At 37.2% G+C, this 23676-nt stretch overlaps 1 protein-coding gene across 3 annotated transcripts in view; it reads left to right on the top strand.

Annotated features, from left to right (window-relative positions):
• BMP5 (bone morphogenetic protein 5) overlaps positions 1-23676 on the top strand; it is a 55615-nt gene that overhangs the window by 15163 nt on the left and 16776 nt on the right. For all 3 annotated transcript variants that reach the window (XM_015859227.3, XM_015859226.3, XM_085543844.1), the window contains 2 exons: positions 9858-10050; positions 15730-15878. In XM_015859227.3, the coding sequence (XP_015714713.1) occupies positions 9858-10050; positions 15730-15878 (342 nt within the window). The remainder of the gene's footprint in view (positions 1-9857; positions 10051-15729; positions 15879-23676) is intronic.

Here is a 23676-nt window from a genome sequence, read left to right on the forward strand (position 1 = left end):
AATCCTCCCAACTTCGTGTCATCAACAAACTTGCTGAGGGTGGCCACTATCCCCTCATCAAGGTCGTTGATGAAGATGTTGAACAAGACCGGACCCAGTACAGACCCCTGGGGGACGCCGCTAGTTACAGGCCTCCAGCCAGACACCACACCACCACCAACAACCCTCTGCACTCTGCCAGTCAGCCAATTCTCGACCCACTTCACTGTCCACTCATCTATCCCATACTTCCTCAGCTTACTGAAATCAAGGTAGACTACATCTACCGCCTTCCCCCCTGTCCACCCAGCTACTGACATCTTCATAAAAGGCCACCAGGTTGGTCGAGCACGACCTCCCCTTGGTGAACCCATGCTGAGTATTCCTGATAACCTCCTTATCACCCAGTTGTCTGGAGATGGCATCCAGCACAAGCTGTTCCATCACCTTCCCTGGGACAGATGTGAGGCTGACTGGCCTATAGTTACCTGGGTCTTCCTTCTTGCCCTTTTTGAAGACTGGAGTGATATTGGCTGTCCTCCAGTCTTCAGGCACCTCCCCAGTTCTCCAAGACCTCTGAAAGATTACAGAGAGTGGCTCAGCAATGACCTTCCTTCCTTGTCATTGTTACAGCTGATTTTTATTGAGTGTTTAGTCAGTGTTAATGGGTATGGGTGGTATTAAAACACTCTGACGTGAGGCTAAGCAGAAAATAGTGTGTCTGGTCATATCCAGTTCAGTGTGCAGAAGTAACTTCCATAGATGCTCTTATGACAAAATCCACCACAGGAAATAGCTGGAGCTTTCTAGACAATGTGAACAAAATGGTGGTGGTGGAGTTACTTGGCACCATTAGGTAGAAGTGAGCAGCAGAGGGTTAACACGTGCAGGAACTAAGAAGATGTGGGAAGATAGAATGTGCTTTAATGTTTAGTTTTACTCCCCTGCCAGTTGGCCTATGATGATATATGACCTTTCACCCTGCTCAGAAGTTATGTTCCATCTGTATACTTTTACAGTGTCAAAACAGTTATAACTTACACCTATTTTCTGACCATTGGATCCCAGAGGTATAACTTTTGTTCCTACTCATTTGCAGCTGAACTCAAGAGGGATTTCTTTTTTCTGTCATTTGTTAACCTCAAGGTTGTGTTGATCTGACATTCTGACTTTCACACACAGTCAGAAACCTGGGAATAATTGTTAGTTTTCTTTGTGACAATTTGTGATTAGAGAAAAGCAAAATTACATACAAATAAAAATGGAAGTCAGTTGACAGAAGAGATCAAAATATGGTGGTTTGCCAAAGCAATGACAAAGATGTAGTCACAAGTGCAGAAAAGAACAACTTCTGGTCATGGTGCAATAAAGGTTGGTTAATTTATCTATGCATTAGCTCAGAACTGAATATCTTTTCTCTAATCTGTTCTACTTTTTGAAGTAAAGATGATTTTCACTGATGAAAATGAACACAACCAAAAAACTAGTGGTTATGCATTTTTAAAATAGATATTTAAGATCAGTTCCTTTGCAGCAGGATGACTTAAGGAAACCACAGTCTCCTCCTTGTTCCATATGCAATAGCAAGTTGCACCCCATCCTTTCTTCGTTGCCTTCCCCTAGACATTTGGTTGTAATGTGTCTCTCTTTTGCCGCACATTTCTATCTGACTGCCCAAAATATGATGTCCTGGTAAGACCTGCTGGTGTTATTCCCCAAAGCAGTGATCATCTGGGCTTTCAGCTACTATATTTATGGAAGATGCAACTGAGATGCATTCTGCCATGATTCATAGAACTAAAAAGGGCATATATACAGTGCACCTTTTTCTGTGTTTTGTGCTACAGTGAAAGTTTGACATTCAAGAAGTTGATGAATAGAGAACCATCATAGAATAGCTTAGGTTGGAAGGGACTTTAAGGATCATCTAGTTCCAACTATACTGTATTATTCTACAATACTGTAAAAAATAGAAATAAAAAATATATTGTGAAGAGTGGCTTTATCTACATTTTGTACTCGGACTGTGATAATATCCAGGCATAAACTCTCATGGTATTGTTCACTTCCAAAACTCTGTTACAGCAGGAGTCATCCAACCTCTTTATTCAGGTTACTTATTCCTACTGTTGCATTAGCCAGCGTCAGACCAGCATAAGAAAAGCAGGTTTCTGTTTTTCCACTTATTCTGTATCAACAACTGAAATCCTTCCAGCATTTAATTATCGCTGGAGCAGCTGCAGTGGAGCACTTGTTTTGACTTACCGAGCAAGTGCATTTGACTTGGAAGACACAGAAAACAGTAAATTGAATGAATACCACATGTTTACCAGTGACATTTTCAGCAAAACTTTGGCTATTGAATGAAGACCAGCAATTTTATTAAAACAAATATTTTGTTCCATATTTTGGACAGTGTGAAAAAAAAGCATCATAGATATTCTTATGGTGTAGAGAACATCTGGGAGATTATAACAGAGAGCAGAGCTCAGTTATGCCTCTTTGGTCCAGGTATACGTTTAGTTCTGTGGTTAAAAAAGCTGCTGGAAGGCACTGCTCTATGGTTCCTGGGAAATCTTTCGTGCTCATGTGGCATGGTGAAAGCTTTTAACTACTGAGTTTTAGTTCTTAAACTTATTCCAGGAAAAATAAATAAATTCTTTTTTTTTTTTTTTTTTTTTTTTTTTTAATATGCTCTTAAATTTGTCAGTTCTTCTGTTATTTGCCTTGTCACTGCCTACCACTTACTAAAGTTGAGTATGTGTAGGAAGGTTTTGAGGGAATTAGAAATTAGATATTGCATCAATTGAAACTCTCCCTTAATAAGAACTTCAAAACATTCAAACTATTTGTTTATTTATTGTTAATTAATAGAAATCTATCTAATCTTATAAACTACAACAATAAAAGTAGGAACTTAAAATTTCAATAATGGAACAGTACTTCTCTGATAATTCTCAAAAGATGTAATACTAAATACCAATGAATATTCTAACTTAATTCTGTTATGTATTATTGAAACACTTTTGTTGTTGTTGTTTTGTTTGTTTTTGTTTTCAGTGAAGGATAAAGAACGAAAACCAATGTGTGCTGGAAAAAAAGTCCATGCAAAGTATTTTTTAATTATTATTATTATTATTATTTTAAATTGTAGTTTTCCTTTTCACTCTGGCTGTGAATTCAGTTGCAGTCACTGAAGGTTTTGTTATTGACTTTATCTTGCCTTTTTATAGGTTTTAGTAATTCTGTGCAATTATGGAAGGGATATTCCACCATTAAAAGCCTGTATTCAACAAACGATGGATGATTTTTCATTTATTGAAGCTGCCACTAACTGCATAGTATTTCATCAAATAATTTTCTAACTGCCTCTAATTTAGTTAACCAAAACAACTAAATGTTGCTCACTGATGTCAGTAACTGACTGAAAATACTTTAGTGAAATAACTCCAAACATACTGCAGTGGAACTTGCCTTAGAGTATGACCTACCAAGCCTTCTCCCATCTGTTTTAAGAAGAAAATAATATAATTACTTTAAATACAACCATCCTAATAATAATGAATAAAGAGAAACTAAAAAATAAGTAATCCAGTAACAATAATAATAATAAAGTGAACTGGTGCAATGAGAAAAAAAAAACAAGATTTCTGGAGACTTACCTTCCACAGTTAAAGAAAATTCTCACTGATTACAGAAATCATTTTGCCTCATCTAGAAGGAATCAGAATTAGAAACTGGACTAAGACTCTGATGGAGGTGTTTGGTGTTTATGATAGGACATGAATGCAATGTTAAGGAGAATGGTAATTTTGAGAACACCTGTTTTCAGCTCCATACACTTCTGACCTAAGGTCAGAATATGACTGCTCTTGGGATCTGAGTACCAGCTGATCCATTTTGTGCAGAGATAAGTCCCAAAAGGTCATGGTTCAGAAGGCACATTCTGAACACAGCTAAGGCACCTGGGCAGTCAACACTGAACCCTCTGCAATATATTTTCATGAAAGAACCAGATGATAATGATCACATCTTCATTCACTTTTTGTTTCTTTAACATATTAGTCACCAACCAAACAGAGAATGTAGGTTTGGTTTCTACCTCAATCTAGAGAGAAAAATCAGAAGGAAAAGTTGGTATTTTAAGTCTAAATCACCTACTTTTCCTCATTAGTGGTTGCAGAATACAAATGGAGACCCTGGCCCTGATGAAAATGAGTTGCAATGTGAAAATAAAAGCAGAAAACCAGGTATTAAAAGAACAGGCTATTGGGCATGTGATTCTGAAGCTCTGCAGTTAAAACACCTGGATGAATGATTATCTAGTAGATACCTGTTATCAGTAAAATAAACTTTAGAAAAACAAAAAGGATGTGAGAACTGAAAAGAATTTTTCTTTCATTTTTATTAACTCCTGTTTTGTGTCTGTGAGTGGCCCAGGATGTCCCTCCTACTGAGCTACTCAATGTTCTGGCAGTCACTACGTTGTCATTGCAAGTAGCTGCCATGGATTGAAATGTGTGTTGAGAAAGGGCTGTCTCCTATTCCTATGGTCTGGAGCAATTGACTAAAGGGGAAAGGTAGATAAACTCGTCTCTTCTTATTATGAGCTGGGACAGGACAGTTGACTTGTAACAAACAAGAAGGGGATCTCTAAAGACGATATCTCTGATGTCTGAAACATTCTTCTGAATACAAATTCATTTCGGCTTCTAACTCAAAATAGCCTTGATTAGGATTCTTCTAGTTTTATAAAAGCCATTAAATATTTAACAAATAAAGCAACATCACCAAGACAAGTAATTCCTTTTTGCTGCTTTTTTTTCTTTTTTCTTTACACTTGGCCTTTAGAAGTGCAATCATTTAAAGACCTTTCTGTAAGCTTAACTCTTATTCAAACTCAAACAGATAGATATAAAAGCCTGTCATGTACTTCAACAAGATTTGAATTAGATTTTGCATTTTGAGGAGTGAAAAGAAGAAAAGTGTATTTGCTGAGTTAAGCTTAATTTATATATTTTAAAGTTAATATTTTTATTCAGCAGCCTAAAAGCCTGCACAAAATTACAAAGATTTAACACATTTATTTTCAGAAGTCTGTTTTCTGATCTCCTCAGCTGAAAATGATATTTTGCTGAATGTGGTTGCTAAATTCTTTGTGATGCACTTTGTTAAAATCTTGACATCTGTCATATCAAAGAATCTTTCATTCTGCTCTTGGATCACATCTTTTCCCTTGACAACACACCCTGTAAAACTTTTTTTTTTTTCTCTTTTTTTTTGCCATATTTTGTAAAAAGCATTGTCACTAACATAGTCTGATGTTTAATAGTCTTGAATGGGTTTCTAGGATTTGAATACCAGAGAGCAGAGCAATGAGGTAAATAGCTATTTGATGTCTGTCTTTTCACAGTAGCACAATAGCTAATTCCTAGGGCCTCTGACCTCTTAGTGTCCTGTAACAGAGTACTTGCATTAATCTGTTGCTTATCTGTCACCTACCACATTTGATATTTCCAGCCTCTGCTTTCAATTATCAGTCATTAGAGGCAGCGCTGAGTAATTTCAGGAGAAAACGCCTGGAACCTTTGACCTGTTTCTGTCAGATAACCACAAGTGTTCACTGTAGATAAACTATCATTTCATTATATTCAAGATGTAAACAAGTGTCGTTTGTAGTGTATCGGCTTACTGTAACCTTTATCACCTTGAAGTGATTAAAACTGACTGGTTTACTTAGTGCTTATACAAAGAACCCAGAATTAAACAGTGAAATTCAGTGAGATTAGTGCAAATGGCCCTTTTTAGTTACACGGTTTGCAAGACCCTTTCTTTGCCTTGGCATGTATATGTAGTGGTTAAACATTAAGTTGATTAGAGAAGCTTCATGATTCATTAATCCAGTTGGGATTCTTGGACCTTATGTTGTAAAATCAGCCTGTTACAACCTGGTCTTAGTTTGCTCCCCACTTTGCTGAAGAAGCTTTCACTTTCCATATATGTCACCACATATGAACCTCTTCAGGAAAAGTGAAGCACATCAGTGGGGAGCTAACTGCCAATGGAAGTGAATGCTTAATAGTCCCATGCACCACAACATAAACTTCTTGTTAGCACTTTTAACTTTCTTTATGCTCAATCAACAGTCAATTAGATGTTTGTCACTGAATTGGTAATACACTGATTGTTTACTGCACTGTTCATCCATCTCCGTACTTCATATTTTTGTTAGTGGAAATTACTGCACAATATTTTCTTTTCATATAAGAGATAACCGTATTTTTTCAGAATATCTTTCTGGTGTAGATTTCCTTTCCTTCTGGATTGGGGTGAGTGTTAATACAGTATGAATATTTCATCAGTGAGCCACATGGGTGGAAAATATCATTCTTTCCTATCTTACACACACAGGTGTTTGTGATATTCCCCTGGGCTACGATTTTTCTGATGTAACCATAGTGCTGAATATATTGGTTTCAGGTGGTATGAAAATACCAGTGCAAAAAGCCAATGCTCCTGAGCAGTGAGAGCAAATGAGGAATTTTATTGTAATCAGCACTGACCTGATAAAGTAGTTCTTTTTAATTACAAAAATTATAGACTTTTGATGATTAAAAAAGGACTTCCTGATGTTCTGGGCAACTGGTTTTTAGAAGCTGTGATCTGTCCCACAGAGAAGCATTTTGTCAGATGAGCTGAGCAGAGCTGGAATGACATGAGAATGATCTGGAAGAACTGAATACTTCAAAATCTTGAACTGTATTTTTCAGAGTGCCAGTCCTGAAAAGCTGTCACACTGAAATAGAAATACTTGAGACATGGTGCCCTGCTGCACTTAATGACATTTCAGCAAGGCAAAGGACTTGATGGATGACATACTGTGCATTCAGGGTCTTCCCTAACAAGGCATTTATTAGGTGCAAAAGAGAGCTAGATTTGCATTTTATTTTCACCGTGAAAATACTCAGTATCATTAAATAACATTTCTCTTTTATAATTCATCATTGTAGACATCAGACAATGCTGCAACATTATTGTGATTGCTTTTTTCCAGTCTTCTATATAATATAAAATCTTAACTTTTCTAAATGCAATAAAAATGTTTTGTACATTGGCCTACAGAAATTTATGGTTTGAGATTCTGGCTTCAGTGTGGAGGGTGGGACTTCCCTGGACTCAAGATTTTTCATGGATTTTAGTGCCTGCTTTACACACCCCTTCATTTTTGGAGGCTATTTCTACTCCCAGGTCCTGTCTTGCTTGCCAATTCTGTCCTGCCAAGTAGAGGCCTAAGGAAATTTTGAAATTGCAGTGCTATCAGATGGCAACACTGTCTCTTCCTTGGATATACATGGATACATAATATCTAAGTAAACTGTAGTTTGGAGCTCAACAGACAAGTGTTCTTTCAGCAGTTGTAAATGCTCATGAGAGAATCCCAGCAGTGGTTATTGCACTGTGTCATAGAGGTTTGTGTCCAAACTGTAGTGTACATGGAGACAACTGCTTTTTCCAAACTAATGTTATTAATTAGAATGTACTTGTAAGAAACTAGACAAAAAGAAACCTCAAACCCAAATAAAAACAGCTCAGGCCAGGAATACTGGTGTTTAAAACTTTTATTCAGAGTCTAATTCTCCAGTGCTTACTCACAGTGAGCTGTGCTTAGTTACCCATGAAAACTGGTAAATACTTGTTGAATAAATACTAACACAGGATATTGTTGCTACATTAATTCTGGCTTTAATATATTTTTCATTTGCAGATTATGGACATATCTGTTCTACGTTAGCTCAGCAAGCCTGAGCGATAACATTAGAAACTTGTGGCAGGCTTTATGCTAGAAAAATCCTCCACAGTTCAGTGCATTTGCATATGTTAATCTCTGCCAAGTTCTCTCAGAAATGAAAGCCTTTACATGTACATAAAAAAAAAAAAAAAAAGGCAAACAGACCCCAAGCCTCAAGCTGGATCTCTGTATATACCTCACAGCTTAGAGCTGAGCAGCAGAGCTGCTAAATAGACTGTATCCTGTTTCTCTTCAGTAGCAGCCCATTCATCTCCAGGTACAGAGCAGCCCGTTTACATGCTTCTGCCTCTTTTCTGTTTTACTTTTTCTACATAGTGTAAGATGGCAAGCCCACGTAAGCTAAATACACAGTTGAGCCAAGTAAACCTTGCAGCTAGCAGACAATTTTCCTTTTGTCAGCCAAGAGAAAGTTCATTTTCACTGAAGGCAAACTGTTCTTATAACCTATCTATTTCATTTTTGGTGATTTGTAAGGCAACATAGTTTTGTACACTTCCAAAAAAATATTCTCATGAAAGCAAAGATAGACAGTTAACATTTTTGAAAGGATGAATGTGTTCTGTGGCCACAGGTGACTGCTGCTCTGAAAACAGTGTAAAAGCTTTTGCTTCAGTGATTTTCATTTTACCATGTCCATGTCTGTACCTTTAAACGGCAGCTCCAAAACACAGCATTTTCTTTAAGCACATTTCTGCTTTGTAAGACTACATATGCATTATAATAACACAAACAGCATGTATATACAAACAGATAAGTATTGCATATGTATATAAAATGGTGTCAATGTACACATAGGCATGAACATCTAAGTATAAATATACTGTAATAATGAAGACATTTTATTGTTTGTAAATATAAGGTAGTAATCCATACCTACAACTTTTCAGAACTCATGTTGTTCCTCCTCAGGATCTGAAGATAGTTATTACCAAAACTCAGAGAGGGGAGCAGGAGTTGTAGGAAGGAACATTTAGTGAAGCTGGGTGCAGTCACAAATCTTTAGCTCTGTGTGTCAGTCTTTGTCCGCTGTCAGTCAAGTCATGAGGGAAGTGAAACTTCTCCACTGCTGCAGGGCCTGAGCACTGCTTTTTCAGAGCTCAGAGTTACATTTCTAGGAAGGAAAACCATGAATGATTTTCCTTTCTGCATCTGTAAAATCTGGTGTTCATCCCATAAGATAGTCATCAGCCAGCACCGGGCCCTGTGGGTTCCCTTGCTGAACCAAAACAGACAATCCTTTGTGGGAGTGGCACCTACCTCAGGGTCAGGACTGCTGCAGATACCTGAGCAATCCCCACTACATTGAAGTCAGCCTAAATACACTCCTGAATTAAGGAAAAAAAAGATTAGTTGTTTTGGAACAATGGTGTCATAAACATCAGCAGTGGTCCTGTGCAGCCACTGCCTCTTGAAGAGACCTCTCCAGCCAGGAGCAGCCCTGCCTGTGCTGGGGTGCAACACCATTTTCCCTCTCAGCCCTGATTCATGGCTCCTTCTGACCACTGGCTCAGTGACACCAATGCCACTAGACTGCAGCATGTGTTAATTTGCAGCATGTGATTTATGGGATGTGACCATTTCTTGAATATATAGGGGTTGTAGTGCACTTTAGCACTACTTCAGAATTTGTCATGTTAAGAGGGAATGATCAGCATTCCCCTCATCTGCCTGGATATCTATTTCTCTGATATTACTGCTGCTGTGCTTGCAACTAAACCGAAGTCCTAAATCCTTTTGCAGCTTTAAGTTTGTCCATATTTCTAGTTACTTTACAACGTGCCCTCTTTCAGATTTTTTTTTTTTTTTTTTTTTTTTTTTTTTTGTAATATTCTTTCCACTCTGGCTTCTGGAATTTGTATAAAAGCCACTGAGGGTTTTTCCTTTTGAACTGAAGACATTTGGCTTGTGGAATTTCCTTTAACTGGAAGTACGTCTGAGCCTGTGGTTTTATTATTTCCACAGTTTTATATTGTCCTGTTTGTTTACTCCTAAGCATGGGGAATGCTCCATTAATCATGGGAAATCGGTGTTCACCACTTTAATTTGCATTCAATTATTTTTCTAACAGTTGAAAGAGACAAGGACTTCTCCCACCAGCGAAGGCACTACAAGGAATTTCGATTTGACCTCACCCAAATCCCACATGGAGAAGCAGTGACAGCAGCTGAATTCCGGATATACAAAGATCGAAGCAACAGCCGGTTTGAGAACGAAACAATTCAGATTAGCATTTATCAGATCATCAAGGAGTATCCCAACAGGTACCACGTCGGCATGAACATATTATGCCTTCAGTAATGTTCCAGATTTCTATCTGAATTAGAGAGGTGATAACTGATCATAAGCGTGCCCTTGGCAAGGCATTATTGCTGTCGCTGTGGTTTGTCTTGCATTAATTCCTAGGCAACGTCAACAAAAACTGAGCAAGAACAAAACTTATCTTCAACATAATTTATTCCAGGTTTATGGAGTTGCATTTCCAGCCTCACCAAACAGTCTGCCCATACACAGAGAGGGTGAGGGTTCATGTTCTCAGTGAACAAATGGTGGATTCTTATGCACAGTGTAAGCGTCTGGATTTGGGAAATACAACATTTGCTGACACTGAGGTACTACAAGCCAAGATTCAGCTAGTTCCTTAAAGGCAGATAGATTGTTCAATTTTGCTGACTTTTGAGGGAGTGTTGTTTTTTTTTTTTTTCTTCCAAGCATGTTTTAGTATTCTGCAGAATGTAATTGAAAGGTTGAATCAGGCTCTGCCTTTAAGATGACATACGGACACTTAACACATGCTGCTTACAATAACTGAGAATTAAAACACATATGACATTACACATGAGCAAATCTCTGATTCTGTGCTTCCAGAACAGTGTGGGACATATTTCCAAGACTATTCAAGAGCCATGTAAATGACCAGATTTAACAAGGCAAAGTAGATAAATACCACAAAATTCCCATTAAAAAGTAGCAGCAATTCCAAGATGCTTGTGCAAAAAAAAAAAAAAAAAAAAAAAAAAAAAAAAGACATGACCACAAGGCACTGGATTTTCTACCTAGATTGGTGAACATTTTAAAATTAAATTTAAATTGTTTATAATGTAATGTTTGAGCAAAGTGAGAAAGAAAAATTGTCATGAGTTAAATAAAAACCTCCCTCATCTTGGAACAGATTACACATTTCTATTCTGGCAGTGTCTAGCAAGGGCAGTGTGAACTTGCAAAGCATCAAATGCTCTATCATCAGGTAGCTGAAAGTTCAAATCTCTTTGCTGCTCATAGAACCCTGAGCACCTTCCAGGTGAGATCTCTGACCATCAAATTATAAACATTTTATGGCTATAAAGAGGACTTGTTTTATGTCAGTAGAGCAGAACCAACAGAAGGGAAAACACTTCTCCTTCCAGAGTATCTTCTGCTTTTTTACTACATTGTGCAGAAATAGAACAGTGCAGGATATTTTTTTTTCCTCTGTGCTTAACTTGCAAAAGTTCTGTTGTTGTAGGTTCCAAAAGAAACTTTTTGGAGGAACTGAAAGGAAATATATATATATTTGAAGAGCATATGTCAGGTTAGGATGTTGAAAGCTCTGTACTAGCAAAATCAACCGACATTTTGTTAAGAACAAGTGGGAAAAGTTCAATTTGTAATCCACTTAAATGGATTTCTTTCTTTGTATGGTCTTTTTTTCCCCTTTTTCCTTTTTTATTTTTCTTTCCTTCTTTCTTTTTCTTTTCTTTTTCTTTTTTTTTTTTCCAGTAAGTTGTTTCTGTTCTATTTTAGAGAAGGCAAAGCCACTTACTCCTCTGAAACAAGACAAAAACTTCAATAAGCATTTGACCTGTTAAATGACAGTTGTCCCTATGAAACCACTAAAGAATACTCATGATTTCTTTCAATATCTTATCTGCACATTTCTAAGATAGTAAAATTGCTATTTCTACTTATAAACATTTTATAAAAACTTATATATTTCCATTCACTAGCCTAATAACCCCATGTGTTCTGATGGAATCATGGTGCAGGAAGAGCACACATGTAATGACGTACCACCCATTGGCTTTTCCCTATTGTAACTAAGGAAACTTCAGACAGTCTAATTCAAGTGTTTCCCTACAGTCTCCACTTATACATGCAGCATATGGAGGCAAATGCTTTAACATGTTGGGACTGGAGAAGTCCACAACCTCACAATCTCTATAGTGCTTACATCTGAAACAAGGAACTTTTCCCACTTGCTTCTTCATATCTCTGGTCAGAAGAGCTCCTATTATATAAGCATATTCTGTCACTACAATAAAGTTTCATTTCTTGCCTTGGGATCCAGGCTTTAGTCGCATTATTCATGACTATGTCACCTCAGGTTTGTCCCATATCTAGACATGAGACAAAATTTTAGATTTAGGTGCAAATATTTCTGCAGCTGCAGAGTGCTCCACATTCCTGCTAGTCATACCACAGCAGAACTGCTTAATTTGACCTTTCTTTGCTCTGAATGGGAAATGGAGGAGTCCAGTAGGATTACACAATATGCTACAGGTTCTGCTGTGCCTTTGGGCAAGGTGTGGTCAGGCTTTTTGGTTTCTGTGTTTCAGACTTTGTAGTTTCCTGACTTCAGAGTGGCTGCTGAAATGCATGCGCTGAATTCATTCAGAGTTTGCTGAAATTACAGACTTTGAGACTGAAATTTTCTGTTTGTTCTAAGGAAGTATGTAAAGCACTGCCAATGGCAAGGCAACTTTTCTATTCAACCCTGCCAATGTACTCCTACCCTGATCTTTTCTCATGACGAAATTAATGTGCTCCAACAGGCCAAATCCTTGTTCATGATCTAGTGGCAGCTAGCCACTAATTTAACTAAACCCCAAGGATTCTTCCCACATTAGGGAATCCTCAAGTGGCATTAAGATACTAGAGCAGCTTTCTGGAATGAGGCGAGAGGTGAAACAGCATTATGGGGATGGCCTATTACATAGTAGGAGTCATGCTTCAGTCTGGTCAAAATCTTTGCCTGGTTTCAAGGAATGTAGAGATGGTTTATTTCACCTTCACTTTCCTGAATAACCCGGGAGATCTGGATCTTAGATGTGCTGCCCGTAACTCTGCTGAAATTCTTGACTGTGGTAGCATTTGTGATATAGGCAACTAGTCGTCTGAGACCAGACTGAGATCACTAAACTTGAACAGCCTCCGTAAAGCTAAAGGCAATCAACTGTGTTCTGCCTGTATGATGTGTTCACTGTTGCATTGCAGGCTATATACAACATAATGCCTTACTTTTTTATTACGTATTGTGAACTATTTTTAAGTAGAAATCTTTTTTTTTATTATTATTGTTATTTTATTTATTTTTTATTAGGGCCAACATTTGCAGCTGTTTTTCATTTTAAATGTGCTTGTTTCTTTTTTCCTTCTTTCCTTTCGTAAAGGAGAATTTTAAAATTGAAAATGTTGTGAAAAGTGATAAGAAATTTCAGTGGCATCATCTAATGGTAGGACACTGAATGTAGAGCAGTCACTGATTTTTGGAAGGCCGGGTTTTCACCAAGTATTTATATGAATTCTGAAAAAAAGTCATTATTTTCCTGACAAGTATTTCTAATTTCTGTAGTAAATTCCTACTAGATGGGCTAGAATATTGGCATTGATCTGGAGTCTTTTTCTCTGTTTTACTATCTTCTCTTGCAAATCATTTCTAATTTCCTCTAGGTACTCACAGCTAATTTTTTAGTTTTTTTGCCAAGTAAATGGGTAAGAACAATCTGCCTGTTGTAGCCAGGTCCTTGCAGGAAGGTGGACATAGCAGTGCCGAAGACATAGCGATGTGAGTTTGTACTGCTGTACAAATAATGAGTCATGCTATGAAGAGCTCCTCGGGGAGAATTTGTTCTATTCAAGGATTTCTGTGCTATCCTGTTAGTAGTATTCTGATTCAGCACATAGATATTGTACGCACTGACTTTTGAGAACTTTTTGTATCATTCACAGCAAAGTTTGGAGCTAAAAGAATATATATGGGAAAATAATTATGTATTCTGCGAGGAGACAATAAAAACAAGAAAACATCGCAGTGTAATACTGTAATACTTTATATTCCATGTAGTTCTACACTTTCCTATTAAATTTACCAAATGGTTCAAGAGATATTTACAAATAACTAACTGTCATAAAGCCTGTGGCATTCAGAATTAAACTGTTCAGTTTTAAAGTTCTGATAAAACTGCTTATTAGAGGAAAAAAAAAACAAAAAACGGGGGCATTTAAGACTCCAGAGAATACTATTTATGAGCTTGCGGTACGTTGTTAATTTGTTCAGTGCTAAAGTAGTCGGTCAGGCACTTTTGAATTGTAAGACTGTTTTCGTGTTAGCTCTGGAGGGAGAAGGTATGTTTTCTCCTTGTGTGGCCATTCGCGCAGTTCTACTGGAGCACAAGCTGTAAGAGCTCAGCGAATGAGCTGTAGAGTAAGGCAAAAAGTGAATTTTAAAAGAAGTTCCAACAAAATTGTTAATAAAAATGTCATATAAATAAATAAATAAATACATAGATAAATAGATAAACAAATACATAAGTAAAGATTTGCTCATTGCTGCTGAGCTCTTTAACCTGATTCTGCAACTGTTTCTCATGTACGAGCAAACATACGCTTGTCTGAGCTCATTTGATTTTATTTCCCCATGTGTTGAACTAACACAGTTTCAAGAGCTATACAAAATGTTTTTTCAGTGTAAGAGCTTTTCTGTGCATGTAAAGTGGTTAGTCTAGATAAAGCCGTAAATTCCTACCGTGTCATTGTGATTAAGCAGACTAAGAATACTGCGACAGGAACATCGTAATTCTAAATTCACTTATGCACAAAGCCTGTTCTTGCTGTCTCTCTTACCTCTTTAAATATACATTCATACTGCTTGTAAGTTAACGGTGCAACTCCAAGGTCTGGGTAAGCCAAGTTTGCCTTGACTTGTGCCGTCAAGATGTAGAGTAAAACATTTCTTCTTGTGCACTGTTGTTTTGATTACTTTTTATGGCAGAGAAGGGAAAGCTTTATATAACAATAGACTTAAGTTTAAAAGGCAAAATGGATAAAACAGTTTTTAATAATGCATGCTGCTTTGTTGAAGCGTGTAAAGTGAAACTGATGAGAGTTTAAATTATTGTTTTTTGTATCACCGTTGCCGTAAATTATTTGTAATGCAGATGTAGTTCTGGAACCAATTGTGTCGGGAGATATGTGAAAACAGAACAAATAAATGATCCATGCTAAACATTTAGTAACACAATTATACTAACTCCCCTGAGCAGCCCTTCTGAATTACTGGAAAATTTCATGGGAATGAATTTGAGAACATACCAGGGAACAGAGAGTTAAAATGTAATAAGTACATTACTGAATCAGTATACAATTTCCACTTTGATATATAGACTTATTTTCTAAACATCTGTACTAATATGAAACTGTCATATATTCATGTTTTGTTATATGATATCACTGCTGTCATATGATATTAATAACAGATTCTTTTAGCCACACTATGCCTTTGAATTTTAGTTGAAATTTGAACGTGATCTTGACATTTTTTGTCATTTACACTGGATGTTTTATAAATGTTAATCTTCCTGAGACATTCTGGTGCTGAAAGATGAATCCTTTATGCACAGTCTCAATTATATATTTTGTGTATTCATACCAGGAAACTAGATTTTTTACATTTTCCAGAACTCCAGTTTTCATATGCAGGATCATTTCAGCAAGGCATCTGAGGGGAATACCTGTATTATTCTTAACAATCATGTGTTGGCTACAGCATACACTGTGCTGTGTCGTGATGAGGATGTGTCGAAGGATTATTCATTTGGACTGGAGAAAGTTATTGTCAGCAAGGAAGTTAGGGAGAAAAAATAGTAATATTTGAATGTCATAACTCTCTATTTTCTTTAACTTAGGGATGCAGACTTGTTCCTGTTAGACACAAGAAAGGCTCAAGCTTCTGATGTGGGCTGGTTTGTGTTTGACATTACTGTGACCAGCAATCACTGGGTGATTAATCCACAGAACAATCTGGGCTTGCAGCTCTGCGCTGAAACGGGGGACGGTAAGACCATAACTATAGATCATCACTCCATATATGCTCTTGTCATCCTCTTGCTGTGAACCTTTTCTGGATTGATGCTTTTCAGCTCTACTGGGTGGCAATTCATGGTGGGTTTCTAAATGAAGAACAAAGTCTTGACCTGATAAAGTCTTGATCTGGAAATATTGTTCTTAATTCTATAGAATACAGCAATTCTAAAGCTAACTGAATCTAGTCAAACTAGATGAAATTTGGGATAAAAGCTCTTACTTAAAATCAGGTTTGATTTTAATGTTCTTTCATTGATGATTGCCTACATACAGTTAGGAAACTTAAGAGGATTTGGGGAATTTTTGGTTTATTAAGCTTTTAAAGATCTTTCTGAGGAGAAGTATGGAGAAAGTTATAAAACAGCTACAGGACTGGAGTGACATCCTTACCACTAATACTGACATTGGAAAAAAGGTTAATTATTGGGTAAAGTGGAAATTGATTTTCTATCTTTCAAAGAAATTTTAATTTCAAAACATTTTTACCCTGAAATGCGTAAAAACATTGTAATATTTAATATTTTAATTAGCTAAAAAGTAGAAAAAATCCTATTAAGTCTGAATAATAGCAGTGATATTTTAGGAACAATTTACTAGATCTCTACATTATTCACAGTTATGCTGTTTATTAAAAAGTGAAAATGCATCTCAATGCAAAATAATATTTTAGAAGTGTTCTTTCTTAGATTTCTTTAGAAACTAATAAAAAGAGAATTATGTGCCATTTTTTTTCTGTGATGGTTCACTTAATCCATGCTACTTTACAAGCAAACTTTCAGATTTAGCTTTCTTGTCAAAAAGCTTTTTATGCCAGAGGTCAGGGGATCTATGATGCCAGCTAATCTAAACCTTAGCTGACATAATGTTAATGAGTAGCAGAAGAAACCCTGGTGTAAGAATTAATATATTTTTTTTTTCTTCTTTCTTTGTTCTGGCTACATTTTCTCATTGGTTTTGATCTGCATTCTCCCTCAGGCTCAGCTGGGCTGTGAACAAAGCCTCTCAGAATTTTCCGGCAAGTTCTTTGCCTGCTGGAGAGTTATGCAAAAAACTGCTGTGGCTCCGGTATCCTCTGTTAGGCACAATGCTCAGAAAGGCTTGAACCGAGGTGGGCAATTTCACCTAAAATTGCCCAGAAAGTCCAGATATAGCAGTGGAAAAGGGAGATATTGATCCTAAGTAGGCTGCCATGCTGTTGCTGCATTCAACAAGTCTTCAAATGCCCCACACCTGGCCATGGGCTGTGTGGGGAGGCAGCCTGGTTTGGTTAAGACCAGTTTTAAACCCTTAAAATTCTGGAGAGGTGACACTTCCGTCAGGCATCCAAATGAGGTGAACTGGCTCCTGGCCAGTTTTTCTGCTCCAGAATAAACTCCATCCCTGATTTTTTTTTAATTTTTTTATTTTTATTTTTTCTTCCAAGAGATTCAAATACAGAAATTCTTGAAAATTAAATATCCATGAAAGGCACTCATTAAGAAACCCTGGAACCAGCAATTTGTTGATTCTAGCCTCGAACTTATATTCCCTTGGTAAACAGCAGGAAAGTTTGTATAGTTAAAAGAAACCTTCAGGTTAATACACTGAAGAAATTGTAAAGGAGTAGTTCATGTAAATATTTTCCCTGTCTTGCTCCCAAGATCAGAAAGGTGATAGATAATTTCTATTTTAATTGCCAACGTCACAGGCAGGTTTACCTTCTTCACCTTGCTTATTTTAATTTCTCAACATAGCTACTGAAGAGAGAAGGGAATTCCCCTTTCCTCACTTTCTGTTCCCCTTTTAGTTTATTCATGCAAGAAGACTGCCCTTTAGGGGACTAAAGTTTTCAGAGCTATTGGGAAGACCTGTGCTATACCACTTCAGCTTAGCATAAGCAAAATCATCCTTTTATGTTCTTACAGTTTTGTTCTTAAAACTTTATTTTTATTGGGTCGCTGTTACTTCTGGAAGCTATTAGAAACACCAGCAGTTGAATGACATGTTTGTGTACAGAAAAAACATGATTTTTTATACTTGGTACGCAGTGGACTCTGTTTGCAACCCAGGGAACCCCACCCACCTTTCTTCCAGCCACTTCTCAGTGAATACCCAAGGGAATGATCAAAAGCAATGGGAAAACCTGCCATTGGTTCGGGGGAACTTCAGCCTATCTGGGTCTGAGGCACCTTCCTTCATGCCTCCAGCTGTCTATAGAGTTTATGGAAGGTACAGGAGTTGGGTCCCTCTAACTGGAGAGACATTTAAGATTAAGACCTGGTCCATGAACCTTTCTATTGCAACAGATAATTAAACTAAATACTAAATTGGATTCCATTAAGTCAGAAGATTCATGTTTGGTGTATTCACTGGGGCACTGGCTAATAGTCTGTAAATACGCTCTCATTTTTTCAGATTTGTTCATAGAGCACTTTTAAAATAGGGAAACAGTAATTACTGAGACTCCAGGGTGCTACTATATTGTTATCATTATCATTAGTAATAATCTTTCTTATAGTTATCTTTCACTAACTTCTTAAACAATTACTTGTAGAGATAGATTTCTTTGGTGAACTCTGAAGAAAGTACATCAATAATAATAATGTCTAAATGAGGAATTAAAAAAAAAAAAAGTAGCTATTTAATATAACACTGTGTTTTAAAAAAAGAAAAAACACAAAAAACCAAAAAACACAAACCCTTGGAGAATGTCTGGTTGTTGTAATACATATTTTTTTTTCCTTTTAAAAATGCTGAAAAAGTACAAAAAGCCACATGACATTGGAATGCATTTTCTTTTTTTCTTTAAGACAGTATTTGGTATCATACGCACCATTTTAGCATGGAATGTAGACTTTTTCTCTTAATGGGACATTTTATTTTGAACAGTAAGAATAAAGGTTTGCATGACACATATGGAAGCTGTCAACATATAATGCACTGTTTCCCTGGGGCTGTGGTAAATTAAGGATCAGGTTTTTTTGATTCTCTTTTTTAATGTCTCCTCAACATTCTGTAGCATCTCCTTTGGCTGGTTCCCTCCTTTTGACACTAAAATTCTCCATGGTGTTTAAAACGAGAGGTGATCATTTTCACACTGATGGAAATGCGGGTGTTAGATGAATTACAGCATAAAGTCAATGCAGATGCAGAAACAATCTGAAAAGCTCCATGTGACACTTTTTCTCTGTGTATACCATATGCCTCCTAAGACTTAAAACATGTTCCAGTGAATCAGCACCTTTATATTAACATTTTTATAACTGGACATCACTTCTAATGGAGGAGTACAAAAGCTTCAGACTTCCTCTAACCATTTGTCTTTTTGCTTAGGAGAAGTTAGCATTGCCTGTGGAAAATGGGAAAGGAAGAAAGTGTCTATTAGTGACTTACAGAATAATTCAGGTCCCAAATACAGAGATCTCAATACAACATTCTGGTTAACAATAGGCATGTATTTCTGTGCCTTTTCCTGAATCACTGTGCCTTATACTTCGTCAGGCTGTGCATCACAGGGGAGAAACTGAGTCTTTCCTTGAGAAGTTCAAGTTGATTAAGATGACTTCTATCAACATGTAGTCCTATAGCATGTTTCCTTAGGTTTTCGTGCTGGTCGAGATAAGCAGGAAACAACAATCCTCAGCTCTCCGACTCAGACTCTTCATGTATTTATTTTTTCCTCAGAACAAAGAGAAACTAGAACAAAGATAGGTTTCTTGATCCAAATGAAGCCTGGGGAGAGCCAAGTCTTTTTCCAGTGCATATTTGGGTATACTACCACATATTTCCTGTGGAAGGGGTCTTGGCTCCTACTCCTGCAAAAAATACTTGGGAGGTCCTTCTCCAGCGAAAATAGGGGAGATGCTAGGAGACACATTTTTATACGTTCTGATCTGAGGCAGGACCTTTCAAGGTCCCTATCTCCTGCGAAACCTTTAGAGAGGCAGCATGAACAAATTACTTTCAACCAATAACAACCTATACCAGCACCCTGGCTTTTTCAGGTAGTAGGTTGCTTACTTTTACATCGACATTGACATCACATTCAACATTATCAGTATTATCCCAAGGTTCCCCGGAGTTACACTTGGCACCTACCCACATGACCACAGTAGCTGGCAGGTTCTCCAGAGGATACTGTTGTATTGTTACACTCAGTTCCCTCAGTGGAACTGATATTTACAAGGCAAAACATCAAAGTGATTTCACCTTCATTAGTGTCCTTACGGTGGGGGAATTTAGGCTATCTATATATATATACAGATATATATGGACTTTGGCAGGCAATAGCTCTACCTAAATTCTGAGCCATCTGGAAGCCATATAACCATGTTAGCACAGCACTGAACCCAAGCTAATATATCCTGCCCCTCAGCAGGTTTTATTAGCTTGGGCTCAAGAACTGCCTAAGTACAGTTACATGAGTTCTGGTTGAGAGCTGACTTTGGCCAAAGTTATAAGAGTAAATTAAACATGCTCAGGAATACTGTGGGGCACTGAGCTCTGCTGGTGCAAAATGAGCCAGAAAGATGACTCTCTTACACTCCAAAACAGGGCAACTACACGGCACTTGCCACTGGCAGAGCCTGGGGACAGTGCCACGGGGATGGTGGGACAGCTGGTACTGGCCACAAGTATGCCAGCAGCACCCTGACACCCAAGCAGAATGGACAGTCCATCTCCAGTAGCTGGAAGTGAGCCTGGACACCCTGTAACTTAATCCAATAAGTGTAAATTATGTTTCCAGCTGTGTCAGAATACCATGAGCATTTTCTTGCCTTTGCTTGTAACAGGTGATGGGAACATCCCATGTTAGTATGGGCATGCTTACTGGAAGCAGGAGTGTTGAGGAGGTGGTATGGGCCCCTGCTCCTCCTGCAGCCAACAGTGTATATTTGTCCTAATCCTGTTGTTACAGCTATGCAACAACCCTCTGCCTTACTCCCCAAGCAGATGAAGGATACAAGTGCTTCTAAGCAACAGTAGTTGGGTTAATAATTAGTGTTGGTCCCCAGTTTCATTTAGAATGTTTTTAAACTTCTTATTCTTTGGTAAATGACCAATGAATCTAATCTCCCCCTTGTTTTATTGTCTTCCTGAACATATGTTTAACTGCAGAAAATCCCTTGGACTCCCACAGACGGTTCACAGTTTAAGTCATTAAATTGAAAGAATAAATCAAGTACTTGGGAAGCATATTTGTGTATGATTATGTCTGATTTTGTACGTAAGCATACATAGTACTGCCACATTTTGCAGCTTATTGTGGTTCCTAAATAATGTTCACAAATAATCCCAAGTGCTTTCTTCAAGAGCTTTATGAATTATGAAGGTCAACACAAAAAAGGTATGCAAAATTCCTTCAAATAAACAGAATAAAACTAACAGTTTAAAGATTTTAGTATCAAAAGCAGGATCTCTAGTTTTGACAAAAGCTGAGAAGCCTAGGAAATGCACAGCAGACCATCCATTTTTTAGCAGACCACCCATTTTTTTTCAGAATTCCTTAAAGACTTCAGGGAGCAGAGAAGTATATAAAACACATGAATCTTGTTTCAAAAGCTGTATTTTATGTCCATACAGATAAATGTTTCCACCAAAGGAAAATTTTGCCTTACAGTTTACAGAGATAATACAGTAGAGAGGATATAAATACTTTAGAGTCAGAGTATTGGGGATACCTTCCTTATAAATGGGCCATCATACTTGTGTTTTTAACCTTTATCTTTTTAAAATAAATATTCATTTAAGCTTCTATAGCCAATCCCTACCTCTATTCTTTTGATTATGTGAAATCCCATTGCTCTCAAGAGCACTGTTTAGGCATGAGAAATTAAGCAAGTTTCTGTCTAATTTTGAAAACTATCTCATGATCTTCCAGAGTCAGAGCCTCAGGAGAGTTTTTGCTCAAATATCAGGTGTTATTGGATCTTGTACGCTCAGAGTCTTTCTCCAAGAGGCCTTCCCCTATCCTTATTGCAGGGATCACTCTCCACAAGAAGTAAACCATAGATGTGACATTGGAATGCTTTTGTTGTTTGGTTTTGGATTTTTTCTAGTAAATTAGAAATGAATACCCAGCATCACTGAAGCTCTCAATTATATCTACAAATATGTAAGATAATTACCAAAATAACTACTGTGACCTAGAAGAAGTGGTTAATCTGTAAAATGTGTTTTGTGGCTTGTTGAACACTTTTGAAAGTAAATAAGAAGTGCTTGTTTTTCATAACAAAATGAGTACTTTGTTGCAGTTCTATGACTCAGGACAAAATAATGGATCTTGGACTCCGTCATTGTCCTGTGCTGCCAGGGTAAATCTGGCCAAGATGCATAATGGCTGAAAGCTCTTGCAAAATTAGTGTCTGTTAAGTGCCTTACATAAAATATATACTGCCTGAGGAGAGAGAGCCAGGTCACAAATCTCACCACTGTCACTGGCATCTACACTGGTGATCTCAGAAAAAGTCAGGATTTTGAATGTCATGAAGAACGTGGTGATCTCTCCAGGTCAGGATTCTGAGACAGACTGTTTTTGAAAACTTGAAGTGTTCTTGCAATTCCATTTGGAGCAGATGGGGAGAAAATGAATTTTTAAGATGGAACTCAATCAGTTTATGAAAGGAGTTGTGCTCTGCAACTGTGTGTGACAGCAGAAAACCACATACAGGAGTCACACAGCAAATTACTCCAGAGTGTTGATCCTCCTCCGCATAAATGAAAACTTATAAAATTGTCAGGATCATTGAGGAAGTACCTTTAAAGCTGATTTTTCTTTTCTTATTTTTCTTTTTTTTTTTTTTCTTTTTTTTTTTTCTTTTTTTTTTTTTTTTAAGCAGCTCTTCCTTTATTACAAGGGACCAGAACATTAAAAGGCAAGTAATATTCATTCAGTTCTGTTACTCAGCCTGGAACTTCCATACAACCTTTTCTGTAAACTGCTACGGGTACTTTACTATCAAATAGAATAAATGCCAAAAATAAGTTTAAATGCCAAGTTAAACAAACACCTCTTGCCAAGGACTCAAAATCATATGAATAAGGACTGAGGAGTTCAGCAGATTTGAGACACGATGCTTTAAATGAGTTTTTAGTCTCCAATATACCTGTCAATATGGAGAAGAGACAATAAATTCTCATAGCAAGATTGAGAAGCATATGCCAGAATGTGAAGAATATGAAGGCTCTGGACTGTCCCTGCACGAAATCTATCATCTGTTGCACTTATTTATTTTTGCTAGGTGTAGTGCAAGTGCAGTGGCTCAGTTTAGTGAAGTTGACTGCTGGTTGCTTACCAAGTGTGTTTACAGGCAAAAAATAAATAAATAAAATAAATCATTGTAATCTTTCAGATTAAAAATATTACTGAAGTTTAAAAGAAGATTATTTTGGAATGCCTGAAGATATTTGATTCTTTGGTAACACCTGATTGGCAGAGATACACTTTGTCTGTTTGGTTTTGCCATCTGAGTGAAGCCACCAGGGAAGATGTGGGTCTGCACAAACCACTCAATTGATTTTAGAAAATACTGGTCAAGTATTCCAGTATGGAACAACTGTGCTGAATACACTTCAATTTGTAGTTGTCCTTGGAGCCAAGAGGAAGATTTTCCAAATGTTACTAGAAGCGACAGACTAAAAACACTTACCAAATGAAGCTCATCAATGCTTCTTGCTACAAAGACCAGTTCATGTTAGGGTAAGACTTTTTTACAGTATTCTGAAATCCATGCAACAGAGAAAGATGCATTCTACAAGGCTGTGGCTTGGAGAAGGAGCTCCTACTATGG

Source organism: Coturnix japonica, chromosome 3 (assembly GCF_054131305.1).
Source record: "Coturnix japonica strain WE chromosome 3, WE-NBRP24, whole genome shotgun sequence".
NCBI classification, from domain to species: Eukaryota; Metazoa; Chordata; class Aves; order Galliformes; family Phasianidae; genus Coturnix; species Coturnix japonica.